Raw genomic sequence first — 18078 nt, 5'->3', positions numbered from 1 at the left:
CGTTATCGGAATTTTCTTCAACTCGACACTGGCTCAGGGACTCTGTAACTTCTTGGTCTGCGGTTGAACTATTTTGACAAGTGTCTGAACTTGGAATGGCTTCGTTTTGTCTTAGCTTTTTCTTTGCATCGGGAATGTTCGAAGAGTCACTTTTTCGCTTTTAGAGGATTCAAAACTGATCAGATGCGCTATATTCTCGCAATAAAGCAAATTTGAAATCATTCCTTGTTCGATGGAGCCGGCGCTGGAACAGAGCTAGCTTCATTATCAAGCTCTGCGACAATATCATCGAATTCATCGTCATCATCAAATCCGTCATTTTCTTCATCATTTTCGTCCTCCTGCTTGAGGTTCTCATGCTTCTCCTCCACCGCTGAGTTTCCTAAGCCGGCTCCTTTGAGCGTTTCTAACTTCTTTTGGATCAAACTTTCAAGGGTGTTCATTTCCAATTTTTTAAAGAAAAAAAGTCACTTTTTATTAAAAATAAAATAAATAGTTTATTAATGAGTATTCACACAAAGATCAATGCAACAATGACAGACGCGATACCAATACCAGAGCAAGAGAATTGATTGTAGAAGTAGTCCGTCCAGAATTCGGATTTTTCGATCCAAGTCGCGTTCCGACGCTTGTCATAAGCGCGTTTCCATTGAGATAGAAGGCAAACGATGCAGACGGCGACTGTAGCTGTAAGAACGGCTGAAGATGGGCGAGAGTTAGGGAGGTTAAATGATGAAGATTAGCTTACCGAGAGCTACTCTTCGAATAATCATTCGTGTTTTCTCTGTCAAAATCGGTCGCTTTACACAAGGCTCGTTTTCGTCAAATTCTTGATAGTCAATATTTCCTGATGGATAAGGACGACGCTTGTCGGAGTAACTCAGCCTTCTCCGCGCTTTTGGCGTTGGTCTATCCGATCCATAACCGCTCCTGAATGGTGATAGATACAATTTTTTCTTGTGCTCCTACCTTCTTCGGTTTCGATGGGCGCTTGAAGGGGTTCTTTGTAATGACTGGCGTGAGCTTGATCTGCGAACTTCTCTGGATGACTCGTAAGTAGTGTATTCTGTGTCATATTCTGTTGAACTGTACTCTGTCTCATCTGTGGACGCTTCGGTGTAATATGTTTTTGATTCACGTCGATTTCGCGAGTGATTGTCGCGGCCTAAACAATTGCTAGAATTTTGAGAAGGAAGTCGGTTAATCTTACCTGAAGTCCGGCGCGACCTGCGGTTCCTTCGTTCTCGCATGACGGAAGTCTACTACTGAACAACTGAACTGACGACAGCAAACATTTGGCCCTATTCTAGAGATATTCTAGAGAATTCTCAAAAAACAAAATGAACACCCATTCCTCCAGATCCACTCGTCGGCCGTGTTCTTGGCAATCAAATATTCGATATTGACATCTGACTCGCGCCCGATTCTGTGCGCTCGATCCTCTGCCTGGACCATCACACCAGGTGTGTAATGAAGCTCGGCGAAGACCACTGTCGAGGCTTTTGTGAGAGTCACGCCTGCAAGAAAATTTTTACCAAATCGACTTCATCTTGAAGATTTACCCATATTTACAGCGGTGATTGACAGGAGGGCACATTTTACATTTTCATCGTTTTGGAATTTTTCAACAAACATCGTTCTATCGTCAGATCTAGTCGAGCCAGTGATTTTGATGAGATTTCCTTTTATCTTTGGGGAGAGATTCTGCTCTAAACTGTCGATTACAGAGCGATGATGAGCAAAGACGAGGATTTTTTCGTTTTCATTTTCGAGCTTTTCAATCAGATATTCTACGAAACTTGTTTTATCGAGAAATAAAAGGAAGAACTTACCGCTGATTGACTTGATCTTCGCGTCTCCAGTGGCAGAATACCATTTATTCCAAATCGTCAGTGGAGAATCATCAGCTTCTTTGAACTTGTCGGACAATTTTTCGAACTCGCCAGGTTTGAAATCTGCCTTGGTGATGCCCGAGGGAATCTTTTGAATTCCTTCGAAGATTTTGTAACACTTTTGCATCTCCCGCGACTCTGGAACTTTCATGTAAATGACCTTTCTCAATTTCGGCGGGAGATCTTTGAGCACTTGGCTTTTCAATCGACGGATCATGATCGTCTTTGAAAGAATCAACGAGAGCTCCGGGAGATTGTCGGAGCCAGAATAGTTCCATCCATATCTAGTTTTGATAGCAGCGCAGTATCGCACGCCAAATGAGTGACGATTGGGAAAGAGGTCTTTTTTGACAACTTCGATTTGGGAATGAAGCTCGATCGGTTTCGCAAGCGCTGGGGTTCCAGAAAGGCACAGAACTCGAGCTGCTCCGTTGCAAAGTACTGGAAAAGATTAAAAAACCACTTTTATTTACTGAACTCTTACATTTAGTGGATTGAGCTCGTTTGGCCGTTGCCGATTTGATGTAGTGACTTTCGTCCAAAATGACCATCCCGAACCGGGGTCTTCTAACTTGATCTTCTGAAAAGATTGAAACGTCGGTCATGTGTTTGTTTTTATCGACGATCTTAGTTGTCATTTCGTAACTCGTAATAACTACTTTCAAGTTGTTGCGAATCTTCTCTACATCTTTGCCTGTGTAAAGAACCTGAATGTTGTCCTTGTTGACGATTTCGCCAATCCAGTGGTTCATTTCGACGAGCCAGTTGAACTTAACTGAGCTTGGGGAAACGATCAACAGTGGCCAGTCTTTTCGATAATGAGCCGCTGCTGCCAGAGCTTGAATTGTCTTTCCAAGGCCCATTTCATCAGCAAGAATGGCTTTTCCCTTTCTTCGAATTATTTCTTCGAGTCCTTCTCGCTGGAATGGGTAAAGTGCTTTCAGTAGCATTTCTGGAACATTTGGAGTAATAGGGGCTTCTTCTGTCGTTTTCGGACGGAGGTATCGAGTGACTTGGGGAGGAAAAGGATTCACAGTCAATTTCGCGATGTTCGCTGATTTGTAAGTATTCATGAAATCGTGGTAAACCTCTAACGGAAAGGTCCAGAATCTCCATCTTTCTGAATATGAGCCGGCTGGCTGCCCGTTCGGGAGTCGAACTTTATTGAAAATTTCGTTGATCAACAATTTGTACGCATCTCTATCGAGCCACTTTTCCGAGGTAACAGCGAATCTCCCTTCTTCTCCCTTCACAAAGATGATTTGAACGACAATTTGGTCAGGATTTTCTTTGTCACCGGCAGCTTTGGATGTTCCAGCAGTGTTGGTCTTGTCGGTCAGGACCTTTTCGTTTTGATCGAATTCAAATCTATGATTGTTCTGCCGAAGCCAGTTGACAAGTCGGCCACACATAACTTTGCTTATCATCCAGACTTTGTGAGTTCCGTCCCATTTTGCTCCGAATTTCTTGATTTCTGAGATGATTTGTGGGCTGTACTTGAAGATTACAGCGTAGTTTTTCTGTTTATCCGTTTATCAAAGAATGTAAATAAATTTTTTAGTACTCATATCAATAAATATAAATGACAAACGCATTCCTCACATGGCTGGAACTTGACGAAAATCCCCATTTTCCTTTCTCCTATTTCTTCAAGGGGAGCATCGAGGCTGGTTTCTCTTGTTCTTCAAAGATTGAAAGAAATCCTCCCTCGCTCCGCCAATAAGCGACGATGCGAAATTTATTGACCAGCAGCGACAAATCGAGCTTTCAAATTTGCCCCTCTCAAAAATTTGTGAAAACATAACTTTTGATAAAACCGGGAATATATCTGGCGGGTTTAGTGAGAGAAACATGAAATACAAAATAGGGAAGAAAAATTAATTACCCTACAGATTTTAGTGACTAAAATTATTTTAGTCAATGACATCTTAGCCAACTGTACCTGAATGTAAGAAACTCTTATTTTAGGTGATAACCGTTTTGAAATAATTTTTCTTTTTAGAGCAAAAATAATGTGAACGCCTGCGGCAAGTTCCCATGAGGGGCGATTGGACGTCAATCTAATCCACTGGCAAGGAATGACATGCCTTTGGGGAAGAGAGAGAGAGAAAGAGGGTCGCCTCCGCGAGCGCCCTCCAACGGAAAATTGTTCTCCTGCCGGCCTGTTTTACAAAACCTACTGTCCGTTTTCTTCCTTGGAACAGAAGAGATAAGCAGGACCTTGTTGAAGAAAGAAAGCATGGCGGAAAGTCAAATTGATTTGATGAGAATGCTAGAACTGGCTCAGAGACTTCCGATGGCTTTTTGGGTAAGTTTTTTATTTATAATTTTATTTCATGAGAAATTATGTGTTAGAATAAATGAGTTAATCAAACACTGATAGAATTTCAATCGAAATGATGAATTTTCGAGTTTTAACTTGAGCTGTAATAACGCCGATGTTCAGTCTCATTTTGATAAAATCGATACGGAGCAAAGCCAGCCACCTAAATGGAATTTCCTCATTAATAAAGCAGGCGTGCAATGCAGCATCTTTTGGGAAGAAAGTACCAACAAAGAAACTGAAGAACCAACTCTTGGTATTGAAGAAGAAGGGGCTTGCCAGCAGCTTGCTAGCAATGTCGGGGATAATGTTAATCTGAGTGCGGCTTTGTTGGAAGTGCTACTTGCGAAAATCGATGATGAGAATTGCTCCGATACGGCAAGCCAAAAACTCGAGTTCCTCGTAGGATTGACGGCGAATTTAGATGCTGAGGAGAAAAGTGCACAAGTAAGATCTATGATGATGAAGGATAGATAAAAACCTGTATTTAGAAAAGATCTGACTCCCCTTCTGCCAATTCCAAGCGAGCAGGGAGCAAGCGCAGAAAACCGCCGCTAAATAAACCGGTCGATTCAAGCTTGAAACCCGAAACAGAAACGAAAAGAAAAATCATGTGCTACCTGCCGTCGAACATCTCCGAAAATATGCTCAAAAACGGCAGCTTCCCCGTCAAGTTGCAAAGTTCTAGCTCTTCAATCAAACCTTCTTCTGACTGTTCCAAATCAAATGATCCCGTTTCAAATATTGCTTTGAAAATGAATAAAGATGAAACTAATTGAATATTAATAATAAAATCGTCTTCAATATAAAAAGTCTATCACTTCCAAAATAAAGAATCTGTAGGCGTTTATTTCAATAATTTTGATAATTATATACTTCCGATAGATTCAGTGATTCGGAATGAAGTTAGTTTCTGAGAGCGTGAAAAGCTTCGCAATGGCAAAGACATTCACAGAGAACGCAGCGAAGGTATGAGCAGTTGAGATTGAAGAGGATGCTCGTGGGATATTCCGTCAATGAGAACGATTTAGATTAACTCGCTGACGTTCTCGCAAGATGGAGATTGCTGTCTCGCTGCCTCAGATGACGATTCAATCACAATCTACAAGGTGCGCGAAGGAACAGTCGACAGAAAAGTCTACTCGAAGAAATATGGCGTCGAAAATGTCAAATTTACTAAAAGAAGACATCAGTGCATCTATAGGTTTTAGATCGACCCGATCTTTGGTTTATTTAATGTTGATTCTAGTTCGAACAAAGTCAACGATGATATTCGGCATCAAGAATTAGAGCAAATTAAATACATTAAATATTTTTCGGGGCATAAAGACCGCGTTGTTTGCTTGGAAATGTGCCCTGGCCAAGAAGGTACTTTTTCGCTAGTAATTTTTATCATTAAAAATTATTCTATTCAGAAATGTTTTTATCTGGAAGTCGCGATAGAACAATACGCCTGTGGGATCTGCGTTCTCCCCTCTGTCAAGGACTTATGAAAACAAATGGCACTCCCATCGGAGCATTCGACCCGGCCGGCCTCATTTTCGGTAAGAGACACCCTTAAAAAGCCTGTTATACCCTGTAACTAAAGCGGCTGGCATCGATAACTCGACAATCAAATTGTTCGACATTCGTACCTTCGATAAAGGCCCCTTCTGTTCTTGGCACATTCCAAAATCATCAGACGCTGTTTGGACGAATTTGGAATTTTCTGCTGACGGCACTCAAGTATTGTTTCCCCCCTTCTTCATTGTTTTCAGCTGTGTTTTTTTTAGATTCTCATAACAACTAGTGGAGAGACGCTGAAAATTGTGGATGCATATAAAGGAGACTTGATCGGAGAAGCGAGGTGTCCGAATGGAACGATGACGAGAGCGTGCTACACTCCTGATGGCTCCATGATCGTCGCGGGGGATGATATGGGCACTGTGACCCTTTTCGACAATAAGGGACATACAGTATGCTTTTTAATTTTCTCCCTCCTCTTTCTCATGATTTTTAGCTTTCGAAAATGGACGGTCGTCATCCTCAAGCAATCACTGCCATCGCATTCAACCCCCGTTACATGATGCTCTCCACCGCATGTCACCAAAACTGTTTCTGGCTGCCGACGTTGGAAGAGTAGCCCATCAAGCTTCAGAAGTATTCTCGACTGCCCTCCAAACCCATTTCCAAGGACACTTGCGCATTATTTCAATTTATTCAACTTTATTCGACTATCCCCCTTATTTTAGTAAAATCAAAATGTTCAGAATATGAAAAGGCGACAGTCAGTTTTCGAACAAGTAAGAGGTCGAAAAGTAAGACCGAAGAAAATTGTCACAGATGGATTGTATCGGCTCGACCATCAGTCTTTCCAAGACTTTCCCCAAAGATCTGGCCGACCAACTTGCTCAAGTTTGGATATGGAGGAAAAGCTGATGCTCTTTGGTGAGTTTTCTTGCTTTAGTTCTAACTTATTAAAAATGTCTTCTAGGTTCTGATGAAGGAGAGATCGACATAGTTGACACGAATCTTCTGAGTTATCAGGGAGCGAAACCGATTGCTTCGAAGAGAATAAAAAACATGCCATGCATTAACGAAATAGAATGGTTTCCTGAAGACCAGTCGCTCTTTTTGACCCTGACTAATGATAAATTGCGAGTGTGGGATACTGCAAATTTAGTCGTTGGAGCAAGCAAAGAAAGAAGATACCTTGCTAGCGCTTTCAGACCCGATGGAAAATTAATTGCGCTGGTGACGAAAAAGGGAAAAGTCCGTCTTTACGATTTGAGAATCGGAAGCGATCGGAAAGAAATCGCTGATCCTGCAATGAAGAACGCAAAATGCCTTGCCTGGGCTACAAAGAGGCAAATCGCAGTCGGCTGCGAGGGAGAGTATTCTGATTCAGTTTCTGTTCACACGTACGATACTCGATTTGACCAACGACCTCTTGTCACGTGGAATAGTCAGAAATCGGGAGAAGGGGGGATTTCGAAGCTTCAGTGGGGGCCTCAAAGATCTTGCTTGTTCGCTGGAATCACCAAGTATATCGACAAGGAGGGGATGAGGGAGAAAGTGCCAGTTCCATCCGTTTATGTTTTATCACAAAACGAGCTCGTTCCCATCACTGAATACTATCATGAGAATACAATCGTTAGCGGTATGGAATTAATTATTGTTGCTGTTTCATATTTTCTCCTAGCAAACTCCTCAGGATTAACAAATGGGGAGAATCATTATGTCAACTTCAAATTCGTCGATTTTCAAAATCTTCTGATTGCGGATCACCATGACATTTACGTCTACGACACGACCACAAACTTGATCAAACAGGGGCTATCGTTTCACTGCGAATGGATAAACGGCTTCGAAGTAAAGAAAGCTGACCGGTCTTTGATTTCTTACGACAATTCGAAAGTGATACGAAGATGGTGCTCGAATATAGAATCTGATTTTATTCGAAGTCAAGAAGGCTTGAAAGCAGAAATTGCAAATGATGATGACTGGGAAAGTGAAGATTCTGAAGAAGTCTGACAGTTCCAAACATGAATTTTATTTTGCACTTAACAGTCAATAAAACAGACATTATCATTACTTTATTACGGTATAGTTTCAAGGTAAAATTCTAGAATGTTGTTGAGGAAATGAATTTGCGGCTTCTTGCATCCATTTGCGCCCTTCAGTTGGTTGCTGCCTATCTTTTCTTGTCTGGGTTCTTGCTTCGTCGAGTCGAGCTCTCCAACCGTTCAGAGGTACGCCAACGAGCTAAAGTTTGTTAATGATTTTCTTATCACAATTTCAGTGTCTGCCCAATTCCCCCGATGTCTGTACTCTCCCCCGCTCTTATTCCCGCATTCTGGTGCTGCTAGTCGACGCCTTCCGCTATGACTTTGCTGTGTTCGACGAGGATGTCGATGAAACATCCCTTCCGCCATTCAAAAACCGAATGCCCAAACTTCATTCTCTGCTCCAACATTCCGACAATTCCCGCCTATTTAAAATTTATGCCGATCCACCCACTACCACAATGCAGCGCATAAAGGCAATCACCACTGGCTCGTTTCCTACCTTTGTTGAAGGCAAGGCTTCAAAAGTTTTGAATCAAAACAGTATATTGTAAATTAGAAAACTCACTTTTTGAAGTTATAAATAGCATGGTCAAACTTTGGCGCCGATGAAATCATGGAAGACAATCTTATATCGAGCTTGAAAACGGCGAAAAGAGAGACAGTTTTTGTTGGCGATGATACCTGGAAAATGCTCTATCCAGAGAAATTTCTCAGAAGCTATTTTTATCCCTCCCTGGACGTTTCTGATTTGGATACAGTCGATTTCGGAGTCTACGAAAAAGTCCCAGAGGAACTCAAAAAGAACGACTGGGATTTGTTGATCGGCCATCTTCTTGGTGTCGATCATTGCGGGCATACTTTCGGTCCATATACTGATCATATTAAACATAAACTCACGGAAATCGACGAGTTTATTTACAATATGACAGAAAAAATCGACGAAGAGACGTTGTTACTAGCCTTTGGTGATCATGGAATGACTGTCACTGGCGATCATGGAGGAGAATCCTCAGATGAAACTGATGCAGCTCTCTTTGCTTTTTCCAAGCGTGGATTCCTTCCGTCCAGAACCGAGCCACGAATAAACCAAATCGATCTCACATCGACGATCACTCTCCTTCTTGATGCACCCATCCCCTTTGGATCTCTTGGAACGCCAATCACCGAGCTATTCAACGCTGGCTCAGAATTCCAAGAATACCTAATCCTCCAGAAAGCCTACCACCAAACCCTTCAGTATCTCAATGAGTACTCGAACATTCAGTCGAATTTTCTCTCCCTCTTTGGAATCACTGAAGACGATTTTAAGTCCTCCGAAAGTCTACGAGCTTACTTAGATCGAATGAGAAGGGTGTTACGCGAGCAATGGACGAAGTTCAACCTATTTTTCATGTCGACGGGCTTGCTCTTTTCTTGTTTATTATGTACAGTTATCTTCTTTACCAGTTTCTATGGATCGAATTTATCAGTTCATCAGTTCCTCCTCGCATCTCTATTAGGTAAAGGAAATGCCCATCTTTTTATCAATCAAGAGTTTATTCAGCCGCCTTATCGACATCGAACTCATTCATTATCATGGAAGACCAAATTTGTCTATTCTTTGTTCAATTAGTCACCATTCTTCAATGCGCTAGAAGTTTCCAGACACTTGAGGGGAGAGACAAATTTCTTTACGCCGTTCAAATTATTCTGGCTAGATTAGCCTTTGAATTTCGGCGGTGTAGACCCGAACAGTTCTGGTGCTACGAAGAAGGAAGAAAAGTAACGTCAGTCTCTGTCGTTAGCACCTCGATTTTGATCGCTGCATTGCCGATTGCCTTTTTGATCATCAAGGTAATGAAGAATATTTCTACCTGAGATTACAACTATTCTTAGTATTGGTCTAAAATTGGGCATTCGTATATCGAGCGTTATTTCAAATCAGCGCTTATTCCTATCTTTCTCACTTTGTGGATCAGCTGGCTGCTACCTGCCCTTCCATCAGATTATCTAGCCAAATTTGATGGAGTCAAGAAAGCCGATCTAGACTGGCTACAAGTCTCCTGTTCCAGATTCGCTCTCTTCGCCAGTCTTCTTGGGCTCGTCTGGTCTCTCTTCGACGTACCGGTCATAATCCGAAAGACCGGAACCAGAATGTCTTCAAATCAAAGTGGAATCACTATGAGAGTGGATGCTGGTAGATTTGAGATTCATGGACTCTTGGATGCGCAAGAGCGCCAACGTTATATTCTGATGCTATCTTTATTCGTTTTGTGGACCGTACTTCTAGGTAACACCTCGACTTATCCCAAATACAAACCACTTTTTCAGGCCCTGGACTGAGCATCGCCGGGACCTTCTTTTTCACTGACCTAATAATTTCCGAACATCGCCACAAATCTCTTCAAACTCCTCACTCTTCACTCGAAACGACGCGCCTTTGGCTCCTTGCAAACTTCTACTTTTTTGCCACTGGCAACACTACGACTTTCAGTGGAGTCCCGTTCAATGTGGCCGGCATCGGGCTCATCAGCTGGCCGACTTTGGTCATTCCCGGCTTTTTAGTTTTATTTAATTATATTGGATCCTATCTCTTCATCCTTGCCTACCTCACTAGGTATCTTTCTGTAATTATATTTCTCGTTTCTCATAATTAGATTGCCTGAATCCGAAGAAACGAAAAGCTTCGGAAACATCCTTTCAATCCACTGCATACGTCTTTTTGGCTGTTTCATTTCCGGCTTTCTCCATCGGCGACATTTGATGGTCTGGGGAGTCTTCGCCCCTAGAATCGCATTTGAAGCACAACTCTTTCTTCTTGTCGCCCTTTGTACATTTTTATTTATTGCACATAAGGTAATCCATTCAAATGTTTCTTGTCCAAGTTATCTCTTCAGAAATGGACCTCAAAACGAGTGGAAACAATCCGAAAAAGCCTCTAGTCTACTTTTGCCATATTCTAGTATAACAACATGTCTGTAATCGTGAGCGCCTACAATTCTTACTATTTAGAATGTCCGGACTAGTCCCCTGTGGAATTTGTGGCCGGAAATTCGCCGAGGAACGACTCGCAAAGCACTCGAACATTTGCGAGAAGAACGCAAAGAAAGCGCCACGAAAAGCTTTCAATGTTCAGAAGCAGCGTGTCGAAGGCACGGACATCAACTACAACGAGCTCAAAGTAAACATTTATACACACCAGCCCTTTTTACTAAAAACACTCTTTAGCGGAATGAGAAAAAGGCGCCAACAGTGAAGGAGATTCGTGCTACGAATAGGAAAAATAACTGGAGAGAAAAGCACAACGAGCTTGTTTCAAACATCCGAGCAGCGCGAGGAGAGGATCCTCTTCCAGCGGATCCTTACGGCGGCGGTTCGTATGGTGGAAATTCTTATGCAGCGCCACAGCAAGACCGATATCAGCCCGCTCCGAGGCAATCATCGCGATACCAACCTCCGCCGCGAAATTCCCGAACACAACCAGCTGCACGGCAGTCAACCAAGTCCAGATACCAGCCAGACCAATACGATTACGACGACAACGCTTACGGAAACAGCTACGCAACTCATCAACCGACTGGAGCTCCTGGAAGGCCACCACCAAAGGCAGGCCAAATTCAGGTAGAAAAATTGCCCCAAAGTCATCCTTCATGAGAATTTCAAGTGCCCTACATGCCAGAGAAACTTCTCCGAAGAGTCTGGAGAACGCCACATTCCATTCTGCGCTGAACAAGCGAAGAAGAAAGCGTTCAAAGACAAGAACAAAAATCTCGGTATGAGTTGTAAAATCGAAGCGAAATAGTAAATTTGAATGCAAATTTTCAGCGGCTCAAAAACAACTCGCCCGAACAAGTTACAAGCCACCAAAGCCCAAGTCCACTTCTGCATCCTCTCCCAATATCAAGATGGCTCGATCAAGTGGGTACGGTCCATCTGGTGGATACTCTGTCACCCAGAAGACGTCGATGCCTGAATCAAATCGATACGGCTACGGCCAGACCAAATATGATCAATTTCTTGAAGATTCTGTCGCAGCAAATCCACGAGTGCCTTCTGCCGGACGCAGATCTGTCCCTTCTAAAGCGAGCATTCTTGCCGCCTCCAACAAAAAGTAATCTTCAATAGGAAATCACCCCGCATACGAACTTTCAGAGCTTCGTCAAGCCAGAAAAGCCGTCTTGCGAAGGTCCTTCCGACCAGTTGCCGAAACTGTTCTACTGGCTATCCCGTCGAATGGGCAAAAGTAAGCGCACCACAAAATTGATTCAAATCACGAGTACACCTGGATTTTTCATCAGATGAAAATTATCATGGCGGAAAAACGGAATTGAGGATGCATAAAGATCTCGATCCTCTTAGGGTATAAAAGAGGAGAAAATTCATTTTGCATATGTAAACCGTTTTTGGGTTAGCAATTTTATAAACTGTAGCATTATCATATTCCAGCCGATCTAAATAATTGTACCCACTTCAATTACAATTTGTCAATAAAAAATTATTTAAAACCGACTTGAAATACTTTTTTTGTTGTTCTCATTTGTTTACTCTTCTTTCTAGTTCTGTTGCGAATGTGGCGCCCGACGCGTCTGATGATTTCAACGAACAAAAACTATTTTTCTACAGCTCGAATCGCCTGATATGCAAATCCCATCACATATTTCCATTTTTGTAATACATGAGTATTTTTTCATAAATCCACTCTTTTCAACAGTTTAAAAATGCTGTTGAAAAGTGATTCTTTTTGTTGTTTGGCAGGGCAATTGAATCTATTATTTCTCGACACGCAGGATGACCAAAAAAGTTCTTTTCAGTTAATTTTTCTGTTATTGATTCTCTGTAGCCTTTCTTCGCGCTCTTGCTCGAATTTTCGTTGATCCGCGCGGTTGAGAAACGCGTTCTTTTCCACCAAGCTTCCTTTCGACCTTGAGAACTTTTCGATTTCGCCTTCCAGATTATTTTCTTTCTTGTGTCGCTCCCAATCGATCTTTGTCTTTTCTATCGTCGTGATTTTCTTCTTTTTCAAAAGAATTTCGTCCAGTCGTGACTTCTTCCTCTTCGGGCCTGATCTGAATTTATGAAAATAAGTCGAAAACATCTTGTCGATTCTCACTTTTTCGGTGGTGGAGGTGCAGCTTTAGTTTCTACAGCGATGGTTTCTCCAGCGAATTCGACGATAGTTTTCGTCACAGGAACATCTTCAGTTTTGGTATTTGAAGATGATTCTGGTGTCGAAGATTCTTGTTTCTTTGGAGAGCCGAGGAATCGACGAGGAATGGGCTTGTTTTCTTTGAAACTTCTGAATGATTCGATAAGTTTGACGGGCAATTCTTTTTCAAAATATTAATTAAAATACTCTTTAGAACGATTCTATTCACGGATTTATACAGGATTCTCCCCAAGTGTCAAACCTCAAAATTTCATCAGCTTCTTCGGACTGTTTCTTCGTCATTTTATCGCTAGTTTCTTCCTCTTCCTTTTGTTTTATGGTCTCTCGTTCAAATTCCTTTTCTTCTGCCTGCGTCGGATTATAATCGTCGTCTGAACTTTCATCCTCTGACATTTTCGATCTCGCTCTTTTCTAAAAGCAATTTTCTTGAGAAGGAGAGTTGAAAAGCCTCTGCGCGGTGATTGGCCGCCTCTTGCTCTTTCGCCACTTTACTGAATTGCGAAGAGAAATCGCTACAGTGCCCGAAAATGAGCTGTAGAGAATCAACGAGGAGTTGAGAAGAAGTTTTCTGTTGCCAACAGGGAGAAATTTAAAAATCGAAAAATATGGCAAAGGTAAATTTCAATATAGAATTCTAGATCCTTTATAAATGCAAGGAAGTCTATTTTATTCCGTTTTGAGCATAAAATTGAAAGTTTTTAATCGTTGAAGAATGTCTAACCGTGATAGTCCAAGGCTGGGCTCGGGAATCTGTGAAGTAAACCTGAGTCAGGTTTTTGAAAAGCTGCGTAGCGGCTTCTTTAGAACGAAGCCGCGAAGCGGCTTCCCAATATTTGCAGTGAAGCTCTTCAAAACCTGACTCAGATTTTCTACACAGTTTGCCTAGCCCAGGTCAAAGAACTCCAAGGAGCAATTTCGGAGTTTTTGAAGAGAAGTTATCGTTAATTTTAGATACTGTATGTTAAAAATTATTACGAATAAAAAAATAGATGATTCGATAATTACTTTTAAGAAAATTATTTTATTACTTGAGAATTAACAGTTGATAAATATTACTTTCTAGCGCCAGAAAATCGAGACCGAGATCGAGAAAAACCGAAATAATGGAAATTGGGATCTGGTGAAAGAAAATGCGAGGGTGCTTGCCCAGCGAGTGGGGAAAGAAGACGGAGCAGTTGTGCTTCTACAGTGCCAGCTGGACTTTGAACTGACGATCCTTCGCGAGAACAAGAAAGTCAAATACGATTTCGAGGCGACGTTGAAATCGGCGAATTTCGCGAATGACTCCAAGTTTGAGATTCAGCTCGAATCGAAGCTCGTTCTCGCCTGGTACTATTTCCACCAGGAGAAATTGGAAGAAGCAGCGGAAGTTCTTCAAAGACTGAATATTACGCCATCGATTCCGACGCAGCCGTACTTGGCCAGATTGACCGCGGTTGCGCTAGCAATCAAAGCGGTTTTAACCGAAGACGTAAGTCTAAGAGAAAATCAATGCGCAGTTGTTACTTTCTTGTTTTTCAGGGGAAATCGGACTCGTTTTCGAAACTGCCGAGCGCGAAGCAAAGCACGAGTCTGAGGCAAATGTACGAAGCTGCCGCCGACCAGGCGGTGAATTTCCTTCGTCTTTGCGAAGACAACGCTGCCAGGGGCGCATCGCCGAACTCGACGATAAGCCGATCAAACAACCAGTTCTTTCAAGATGTCAATTTCATTCCTCATCCAATTCAAATTGTCTTTGAGAAGTTGCCGGCTTTATACGAAAATGAGTCGACTCAGAGTGCCGTCGACTGTTTTAGGTAAATAAGGATGCTTTTAATAACTTTTAACAAAGTTACGTTCAGAAAATATCTAAAGGCAGTCAACTCCCGATTAGCTCCTCAAATCAAGTCCAAACTAACGCTAAATTGTGCCACACTGCTCCTTTCCAAATCCAGCCTCATCCAGTATGCCAAAGCGCCTCCAGACAAATCTCAAATGATCCTCGTCCCAGAGACGATCGAGCAAGAAGCTCTTCTACTCTTGACGATCGCGGATAATCTCAAGTCGCAGACGGAATATGTCATCGACAGATCTTCAGGTTTATTGTTACCACTTTCTTTCTATCCATCAAGATTTTCATTAAGAATTCGATGATGTGAGAGAAGAGAGCTTGAAATCCGCAAAAGTGATTTTCGATCTGGTCACTGTGACTTTGGCGAGAATTCGACAGTATGTTCTGCTCTCTCAGAAGTCGGAGCTAACGATGAAACTTGCTTTCCGGGTACCTTATTTCTTCTCGCTTATTTCTTAAATAACTTCTAGGATTTCTACACTTCTTTTCAACTCGCATTGTCACTTATCAACGCGAAGAGATACAGAGAAGCAATTACGATTCTCGATGAATGTATCGATATCAGAGACGATCCAGTGGCACTTATTCTTGCGGCAGATGTCTCGATCCGACACTTGCACCAGCCCAAGCGAGCACTTGAATACTTGGCCAATCCTGCTTCAAAAGAGGTTTTTCGTTATTTCGATTTCTCGGTTTGAATTTAGACTTTGATTTTAAGCATAAAAGATGGAATATTCTGTCTGGAATGGCGATTTCTTCGATTCTCCTGAACAGCACGTCCTTAGCGTCGAGATCAGACCTAATCGAGCTGGCGATTTCGCATTTCGTTGAAGAAACGCGCCTCAATCCCAGCTACTCTCGTTCGTTCTACCAACTCGCTCTTGCCCGAGCGAAAAATAATCAGATCTCGACGGGGATGAACGACGTGCTGACAGCGTTGCGATTAGACCCAGAAAATGGAGAGGCGTTTCTGCTTCTACAGTTGTTGCATTCGATCGGAGGGAGAAAACGACTCGTTATAGACGGTTGTAAAATTGGTAAGTGTCGTGACATTTTAAAGTCATTTAACTTCATTCTTAACTTTTAGGAATTTCAAAATGGCCGCACATTATGGGATTCTACACTCTTGGTGCCAAAATGTTAATACAATGCGGCCGACAGCCACAAGCCCTTGAATTCTGTCGGGCGCTACTAGAATATGCAATGAACCAAGACCCCTTTAAAGAAATCGATGAAGATTCTGACGGACTATCGATACACACGTCTGTTACTGCCCTAACCCAGGTTCTTTCTCATTAATTTCTCATTTCTAAAAATGTAAAAGACAACCAAGCCAGATGAGGGATTGTCGATCGCCGGTAAGAGCGCAATGGCGACGGAAAGTGTTCTCAATGATATTGAATCGACGCTCTCGGGCAGCATTTTCAAACCTTCCGATCCAGGACATGCTCATTACCCGCTATCGATGGCGCTTTATCAAACCGCGGAATTGTTTGTGGAAATGAATGTTATTGACGGCGCGATCGAATGCGTAGAAGAAGCGCAAAAACTTATGAGAGGGTAAATTCTTTGCCCAAGAAGGAAGGGTTCATTATGAAATATTTAGAAACCGAAAGCAAGTTCTTTTCATAAAAGGCCTTGTTGCGGAGAAAACCGACGATACGGACGAAGCGATTGCACTACTCCAAGACGCGATTTGCATCGATCCTTCCTACTTTGACGCTCTCCTCAGACTCGGCCTACTCAACCTGGAGCTAAGGCGCTTTGTCCCCGCTGAAAAATGCTTCCGAGACTGTATCGGCCTGAAACCCCTGTCTGCTATTGCTTGGAGAAACCTCGGATTGCTGCTCGAGGCGAAGGAAGAAGACGCTTTCTTATGCTTTGCCAAGGCAGCCGAGTTAGAACAATTTGAGCCCCTGCTAGACTTTTCAAATTGCCCTATCCTACTTTGACCTATCCCAGAGTTTGAAATGCTCGCAAATGCTCGCGAGCGAAAAGAGCGAGAGCGAAAATTTATCATTGCTCTGAGAGCAGGGGAGCGGGAGCATGAAAATGAAGTTGGCTCGAGAGCCAAAAGAGCACGAGCCCAAATTTGAACCCGCTCGCGAGCGCAAAGAGCACGAGCGCATATGTCGGCAATGCTCGGGAGCTAGACGAGCGGGAGCGGCTGCTCTCGTGCTCGCCATTGAATTGACTCACGAGCGGCTCGCGAGCAAAATTAAAAGATTAATTTTTTCGCATAATTATTCTCTTTCAATAATAAATTTCTTTGAGGATCAATTATTGGTATTTCGGTTTTGTGTAAGCTTCATTAGGCCCGTCATCTCGGCAGCAGAATGCGAAAAGCCGTGAGTAAACAGATAAAACATGCCCACCGCGGGGTGCTAACTCCTGTAACAGGGACTCGTATGGAATTAGTCACGGGGCCACGGAATCATTTTAGGCCTTTGAAAGCTGCTCGCGAGTCAGATTTTTCAGCTCGGGAGCCAATCGAGCGAGAGCAAAATTTGACCAGTGCTCGGGAGCCAAGAGAGCGAGAGCGCGAAATGAAATGCGCTCGCGAGCGCAAAGAGCGCGAACGCTGAAATAAATGTGCTCGGGAGCACAAAGAGCATCATGCTCGTGCTCGCTCGCTCTCAAGTGAGCCGCTCGCGAGTCACGATAATTTCAAACTCTGACCTATCCTCTTATTACAAAAAAACTATTACAGATTCCTTTTTCGTTCTTATTTTTATTTACCTTCAAGTTCATGATCAACTTATTGGTTATTATTCGTGTTAGCAATATTTTAATAACCTTGTCAAAAGTGATTCTTCAAATAAATAAGCTCTTATTCTGAAAGAAAAACACTTCACTAGCATTTGCTTTATCAAATGACATGCTAAAGATTCTCGTTGTTGATTGCAGGGCAGTCAAAATAGCCGTCTTTCAGTCCTTTTTGCCATACATAATTTCTGCAGCAGGAAGAAGACTATTTTATGCAATTATCTCTTTTAAAAATAAAGGATGACCTTCAAGCCCCGATTCGACACTGATAGAATCTTCTAAGAATTTTCCTTCTCATATTGACTTTTGCGGTGTTGAGGGGGTATTTAGATTCTCGTCGCATTTTGAAGTGCGCCATAGTAGTCCGGGATTGCATTTTTTTGGTGGTGGCGCAGGGCCAATCGGCTGCAGCAGAGTCAGCGCCACCGCCGACGCGCAGCCAGAGCGTTATTAGCCCCACAGCCACAGTGTCCCAAATACGACACCGACCGTTACATTTTTTTTACTTTTACAATTTCACAAGATCGATTTTATTCTAAGAGATTTGAAGTTATAAGAAGACGTTGAAGAAA

General features: G+C 42.5%; 8 protein-coding genes across 9 annotated transcripts; 6 read left to right on the top strand and 2 right to left on the bottom strand.

The window, feature by feature from the left end:
- Positions 1-1025: 1025 nt before the first annotated feature.
- On the bottom strand, positions 1026-3522 carry LOC145698404 (SNF2 related chromatin remodeling annealing helicase 1-like). Its single transcript, XM_081775608.1, has 6 exons — positions 3484-3522; positions 2377-3412; positions 1833-2333; positions 1563-1790; positions 1211-1517; positions 1026-1165 (listed from the first exon to the last, which is right to left on the bottom strand). Exons 1-5 carry the CDS (start codon positions 3520-3522, stop codon positions 1318-1320), a joined length of 2004 nt encoding a protein of 667 aa, XP_081631734.1. The 3' UTR covers positions 1026-1165; positions 1211-1317.
- Positions 3523-3694: 172 nt separating this feature from the next.
- Positions 3695-5028, top strand: LOC145699624 (uncharacterized). Its single transcript, XM_081776898.1, has 3 exons — positions 3695-4200; positions 4339-4662; positions 4707-5028. Exons 1-3 carry the CDS (start codon positions 3976-3978, stop codon positions 4992-4994), a joined length of 837 nt encoding a protein of 278 aa, XP_081633024.1. The 5' UTR covers positions 3695-3975; the 3' UTR covers positions 4995-5028.
- A 45-nt stretch (positions 5029-5073) lies between these two features.
- Positions 5074-6428, top strand: LOC145699623 (WD repeat-containing protein 82-like). The gene is made up of 7 exons (XM_081776896.1): positions 5074-5184; positions 5247-5419; positions 5465-5583; positions 5631-5759; positions 5804-5940; positions 5988-6170; positions 6215-6428. The coding sequence occupies exons 1-7, from the start codon at positions 5116-5118 to the stop codon at positions 6335-6337; spliced, it is 933 nt and encodes a 310-aa protein (XP_081633022.1). The 5' UTR covers positions 5074-5115; the 3' UTR covers positions 6338-6428.
- LOC145699619 (uncharacterized) lies at positions 6425-7793 on the top strand. The gene is made up of 3 exons (XM_081776893.1): positions 6425-6642; positions 6689-7354; positions 7397-7793. The coding sequence occupies exons 1-3, from the start codon at positions 6468-6470 to the stop codon at positions 7726-7728; spliced, it is 1173 nt and encodes a 390-aa protein (XP_081633019.1). The 5' UTR covers positions 6425-6467; the 3' UTR covers positions 7729-7793.
- Positions 7794-7815: 22 nt separating this feature from the next.
- LOC145699616 (uncharacterized) lies at positions 7816-10724 on the top strand. The gene is made up of 8 exons (XM_081776890.1): positions 7816-7946; positions 7997-8273; positions 8348-9262; positions 9307-9596; positions 9639-10032; positions 10074-10359; positions 10400-10598; positions 10640-10724. Exons 1-8 carry the CDS (start codon positions 7839-7841, stop codon positions 10682-10684), a joined length of 2514 nt encoding a protein of 837 aa, XP_081633016.1. The 5' UTR covers positions 7816-7838; the 3' UTR covers positions 10685-10724.
- A 6-nt stretch (positions 10725-10730) lies between these two features.
- On the top strand, positions 10731-12436 carry LOC145699621 (zinc finger C2HC domain-containing protein 1A-like). The gene is made up of 6 exons (XM_081776894.1): positions 10731-10923; positions 10971-11363; positions 11407-11515; positions 11568-11853; positions 11895-11985; positions 12300-12436. The coding sequence occupies exons 1-6, from the start codon at positions 10756-10758 to the stop codon at positions 12330-12332; spliced, it is 1080 nt and encodes a 359-aa protein (XP_081633020.1). The 5' UTR covers positions 10731-10755; the 3' UTR covers positions 12333-12436.
- A 41-nt stretch (positions 12437-12477) lies between these two features.
- LOC145697383 (uncharacterized) lies at positions 12478-13375 on the bottom strand. The gene is made up of 3 exons (XM_081774578.1): positions 13151-13375; positions 12853-13038; positions 12478-12808 (listed from the first exon to the last, which is right to left on the bottom strand). Exons 1-3 carry the CDS (start codon positions 13300-13302, stop codon positions 12550-12552), a joined length of 597 nt encoding a protein of 198 aa, XP_081630704.1. The 5' UTR covers positions 13303-13375; the 3' UTR covers positions 12478-12549.
- LOC145697382 (tetratricopeptide repeat protein 7B-like) lies at positions 13363-17580 on the top strand. 2 transcript variants are annotated; one of them, XM_081774576.1, is made up of 12 exons: positions 13606-13637; positions 13801-13865; positions 13973-14380; positions 14431-14705; positions 14751-14986; positions 15033-15169; positions 15211-15408; positions 15459-15777; positions 15828-16024; positions 16065-16300; positions 16347-16693; positions 17420-17580. In XM_081774576.1, the coding sequence occupies exons 1-11, from the start codon at positions 13622-13624 to the stop codon at positions 16690-16692; spliced, it is 2433 nt and encodes an 810-aa protein (XP_081630702.1). In that variant the 5' UTR covers positions 13606-13621; the 3' UTR covers position 16693; positions 17420-17580. The 2 variants fall into 2 exon arrangements, with proteins under 2 accessions (XP_081630703.1, XP_081630702.1); XM_081774577.1 differs by lacking the exons at positions 13606-13637; positions 13801-13865 and adding an exon at positions 13363-13523.
- The last annotated feature ends 498 nt before the right edge of the window (positions 17581-18078 follow it).

This window comes from Oikopleura dioica, chromosome 2, assembly GCF_907165135.1.
Source record: "Oikopleura dioica chromosome 2, OKI2018_I68_1.0, whole genome shotgun sequence".
Lineage (NCBI taxonomy): Eukaryota > Metazoa > Chordata > Appendicularia > Copelata > Oikopleuridae > Oikopleura > Oikopleura dioica.
Note: the sequence above shows the minus strand (reverse complement) of the source record. Positions and strands in the feature narration are given on the sequence as shown.

Coding starts and splice junctions, on each gene's coding strand:
- LOC145699621 (XM_081776894.1), top strand. CDS start 10,756: ATGTCCGGACTAGTCCCCTGTGGAATTTGTGGCCGGAAATTCGCCGAG. Junction 11,516..11,567: donor AGACAAGAACAAAAATCTCG/GTATGAGTTGTA, acceptor GCAAATTTTCAG/CGGCTCAAAAACAACTCGCC. Junction 11,986..12,299: donor ATCCCGTCGAATGGGCAAAA/GTAAGCGCACCA, acceptor TCTTCTTTCTAG/TTCTGTTGCGAATGTGGCGC.
- LOC145699624 (XM_081776898.1), top strand. CDS start 3,976: ATGCCTTTGGGGAAGAGAGAGAGAGAAAGAGGGTCGCCTCCGCGAGCG. Junction 4,201..4,338: donor GACTTCCGATGGCTTTTTGG/GTAAGTTTTTTA, acceptor GCCGATGTTCAG/TCTCATTTTGATAAAATCGA. Junction 4,663..4,706: donor CTGAGGAGAAAAGTGCACAA/GTAAGATCTATG, acceptor ACCTGTATTTAG/AAAAGATCTGACTCCCCTTC.
- LOC145699619 (XM_081776893.1), top strand. CDS start 6,468: ATGAAAAGGCGACAGTCAGTTTTCGAACAAGTAAGAGGTCGAAAAGTA. Junction 6,643..6,688: donor GGAAAAGCTGATGCTCTTTG/GTGAGTTTTCTT, acceptor AATGTCTTCTAG/GTTCTGATGAAGGAGAGATC. Junction 7,355..7,396: donor TGAGAATACAATCGTTAGCG/GTATGGAATTAA, acceptor ATTTTCTCCTAG/CAAACTCCTCAGGATTAACA.
- LOC145699616 (XM_081776890.1), top strand. CDS start 7,839: ATGAATTTGCGGCTTCTTGCATCCATTTGCGCCCTTCAGTTGGTTGCT. Junction 7,947..7,996: donor AGCTCTCCAACCGTTCAGAG/GTACGCCAACGA, acceptor TCACAATTTCAG/TGTCTGCCCAATTCCCCCGA. Junction 10,599..10,639: donor TTTTATTTATTGCACATAAG/GTAATCCATTCA, acceptor TTATCTCTTCAG/AAATGGACCTCAAAACGAGT.
- LOC145699623 (XM_081776896.1), top strand. CDS start 5,116: ATGAAGTTAGTTTCTGAGAGCGTGAAAAGCTTCGCAATGGCAAAGACA. Junction 5,420..5,464: donor AGACATCAGTGCATCTATAG/GTTTTAGATCGA, acceptor TGTTGATTCTAG/TTCGAACAAAGTCAACGATG. Junction 5,941..5,987: donor TTTCTGCTGACGGCACTCAA/GTATTGTTTCCC, acceptor TGTTTTTTTTAG/ATTCTCATAACAACTAGTGG.
- LOC145697382 (XM_081774576.1), top strand. Junction 13,866..13,972: donor TATCGTTAATTTTAGATACT/GTATGTTAAAAA, acceptor ATTACTTTCTAG/CGCCAGAAAATCGAGACCGA. Junction 14,987..15,032: donor TGTCATCGACAGATCTTCAG/GTTTATTGTTAC, acceptor ATTTTCATTAAG/AATTCGATGATGTGAGAGAA.
- LOC145698404 (XM_081775608.1), bottom strand. CDS start 3,522: ATGGGGATTTTCGTCAAGTTCCAGCCATGTGAGGAATGC. Junction 2,334..2,376: donor ACGAGCTCAATCCACTAAAT/GTAAGAGTTCAG, acceptor AATCTTTTCCAG/TACTTTGCAACGGAGCAGCT. Junction 1,518..1,562: donor AATCACCGCTGTAAATATGG/GTAAATCTTCAA, acceptor ATTTTCTTGCAG/GCGTGACTCTCACAAAAGCC.
- LOC145697383 (XM_081774578.1), bottom strand. CDS start 13,302: ATGTCAGAGGATGAAAGTTCAGACGACGATTATAATCCGACGCAGGCA. Junction 13,039..13,150: donor GAAGCTGATGAAATTTTGAG/GTTTGACACTTG, acceptor CGAATCATTCAG/AAGTTTCAAAGAAAACAAGC. Junction 12,809..12,852: donor GCACCTCCACCACCGAAAAA/GTGAGAATCGAC, acceptor TCATAAATTCAG/ATCAGGCCCGAAGAGGAAGA.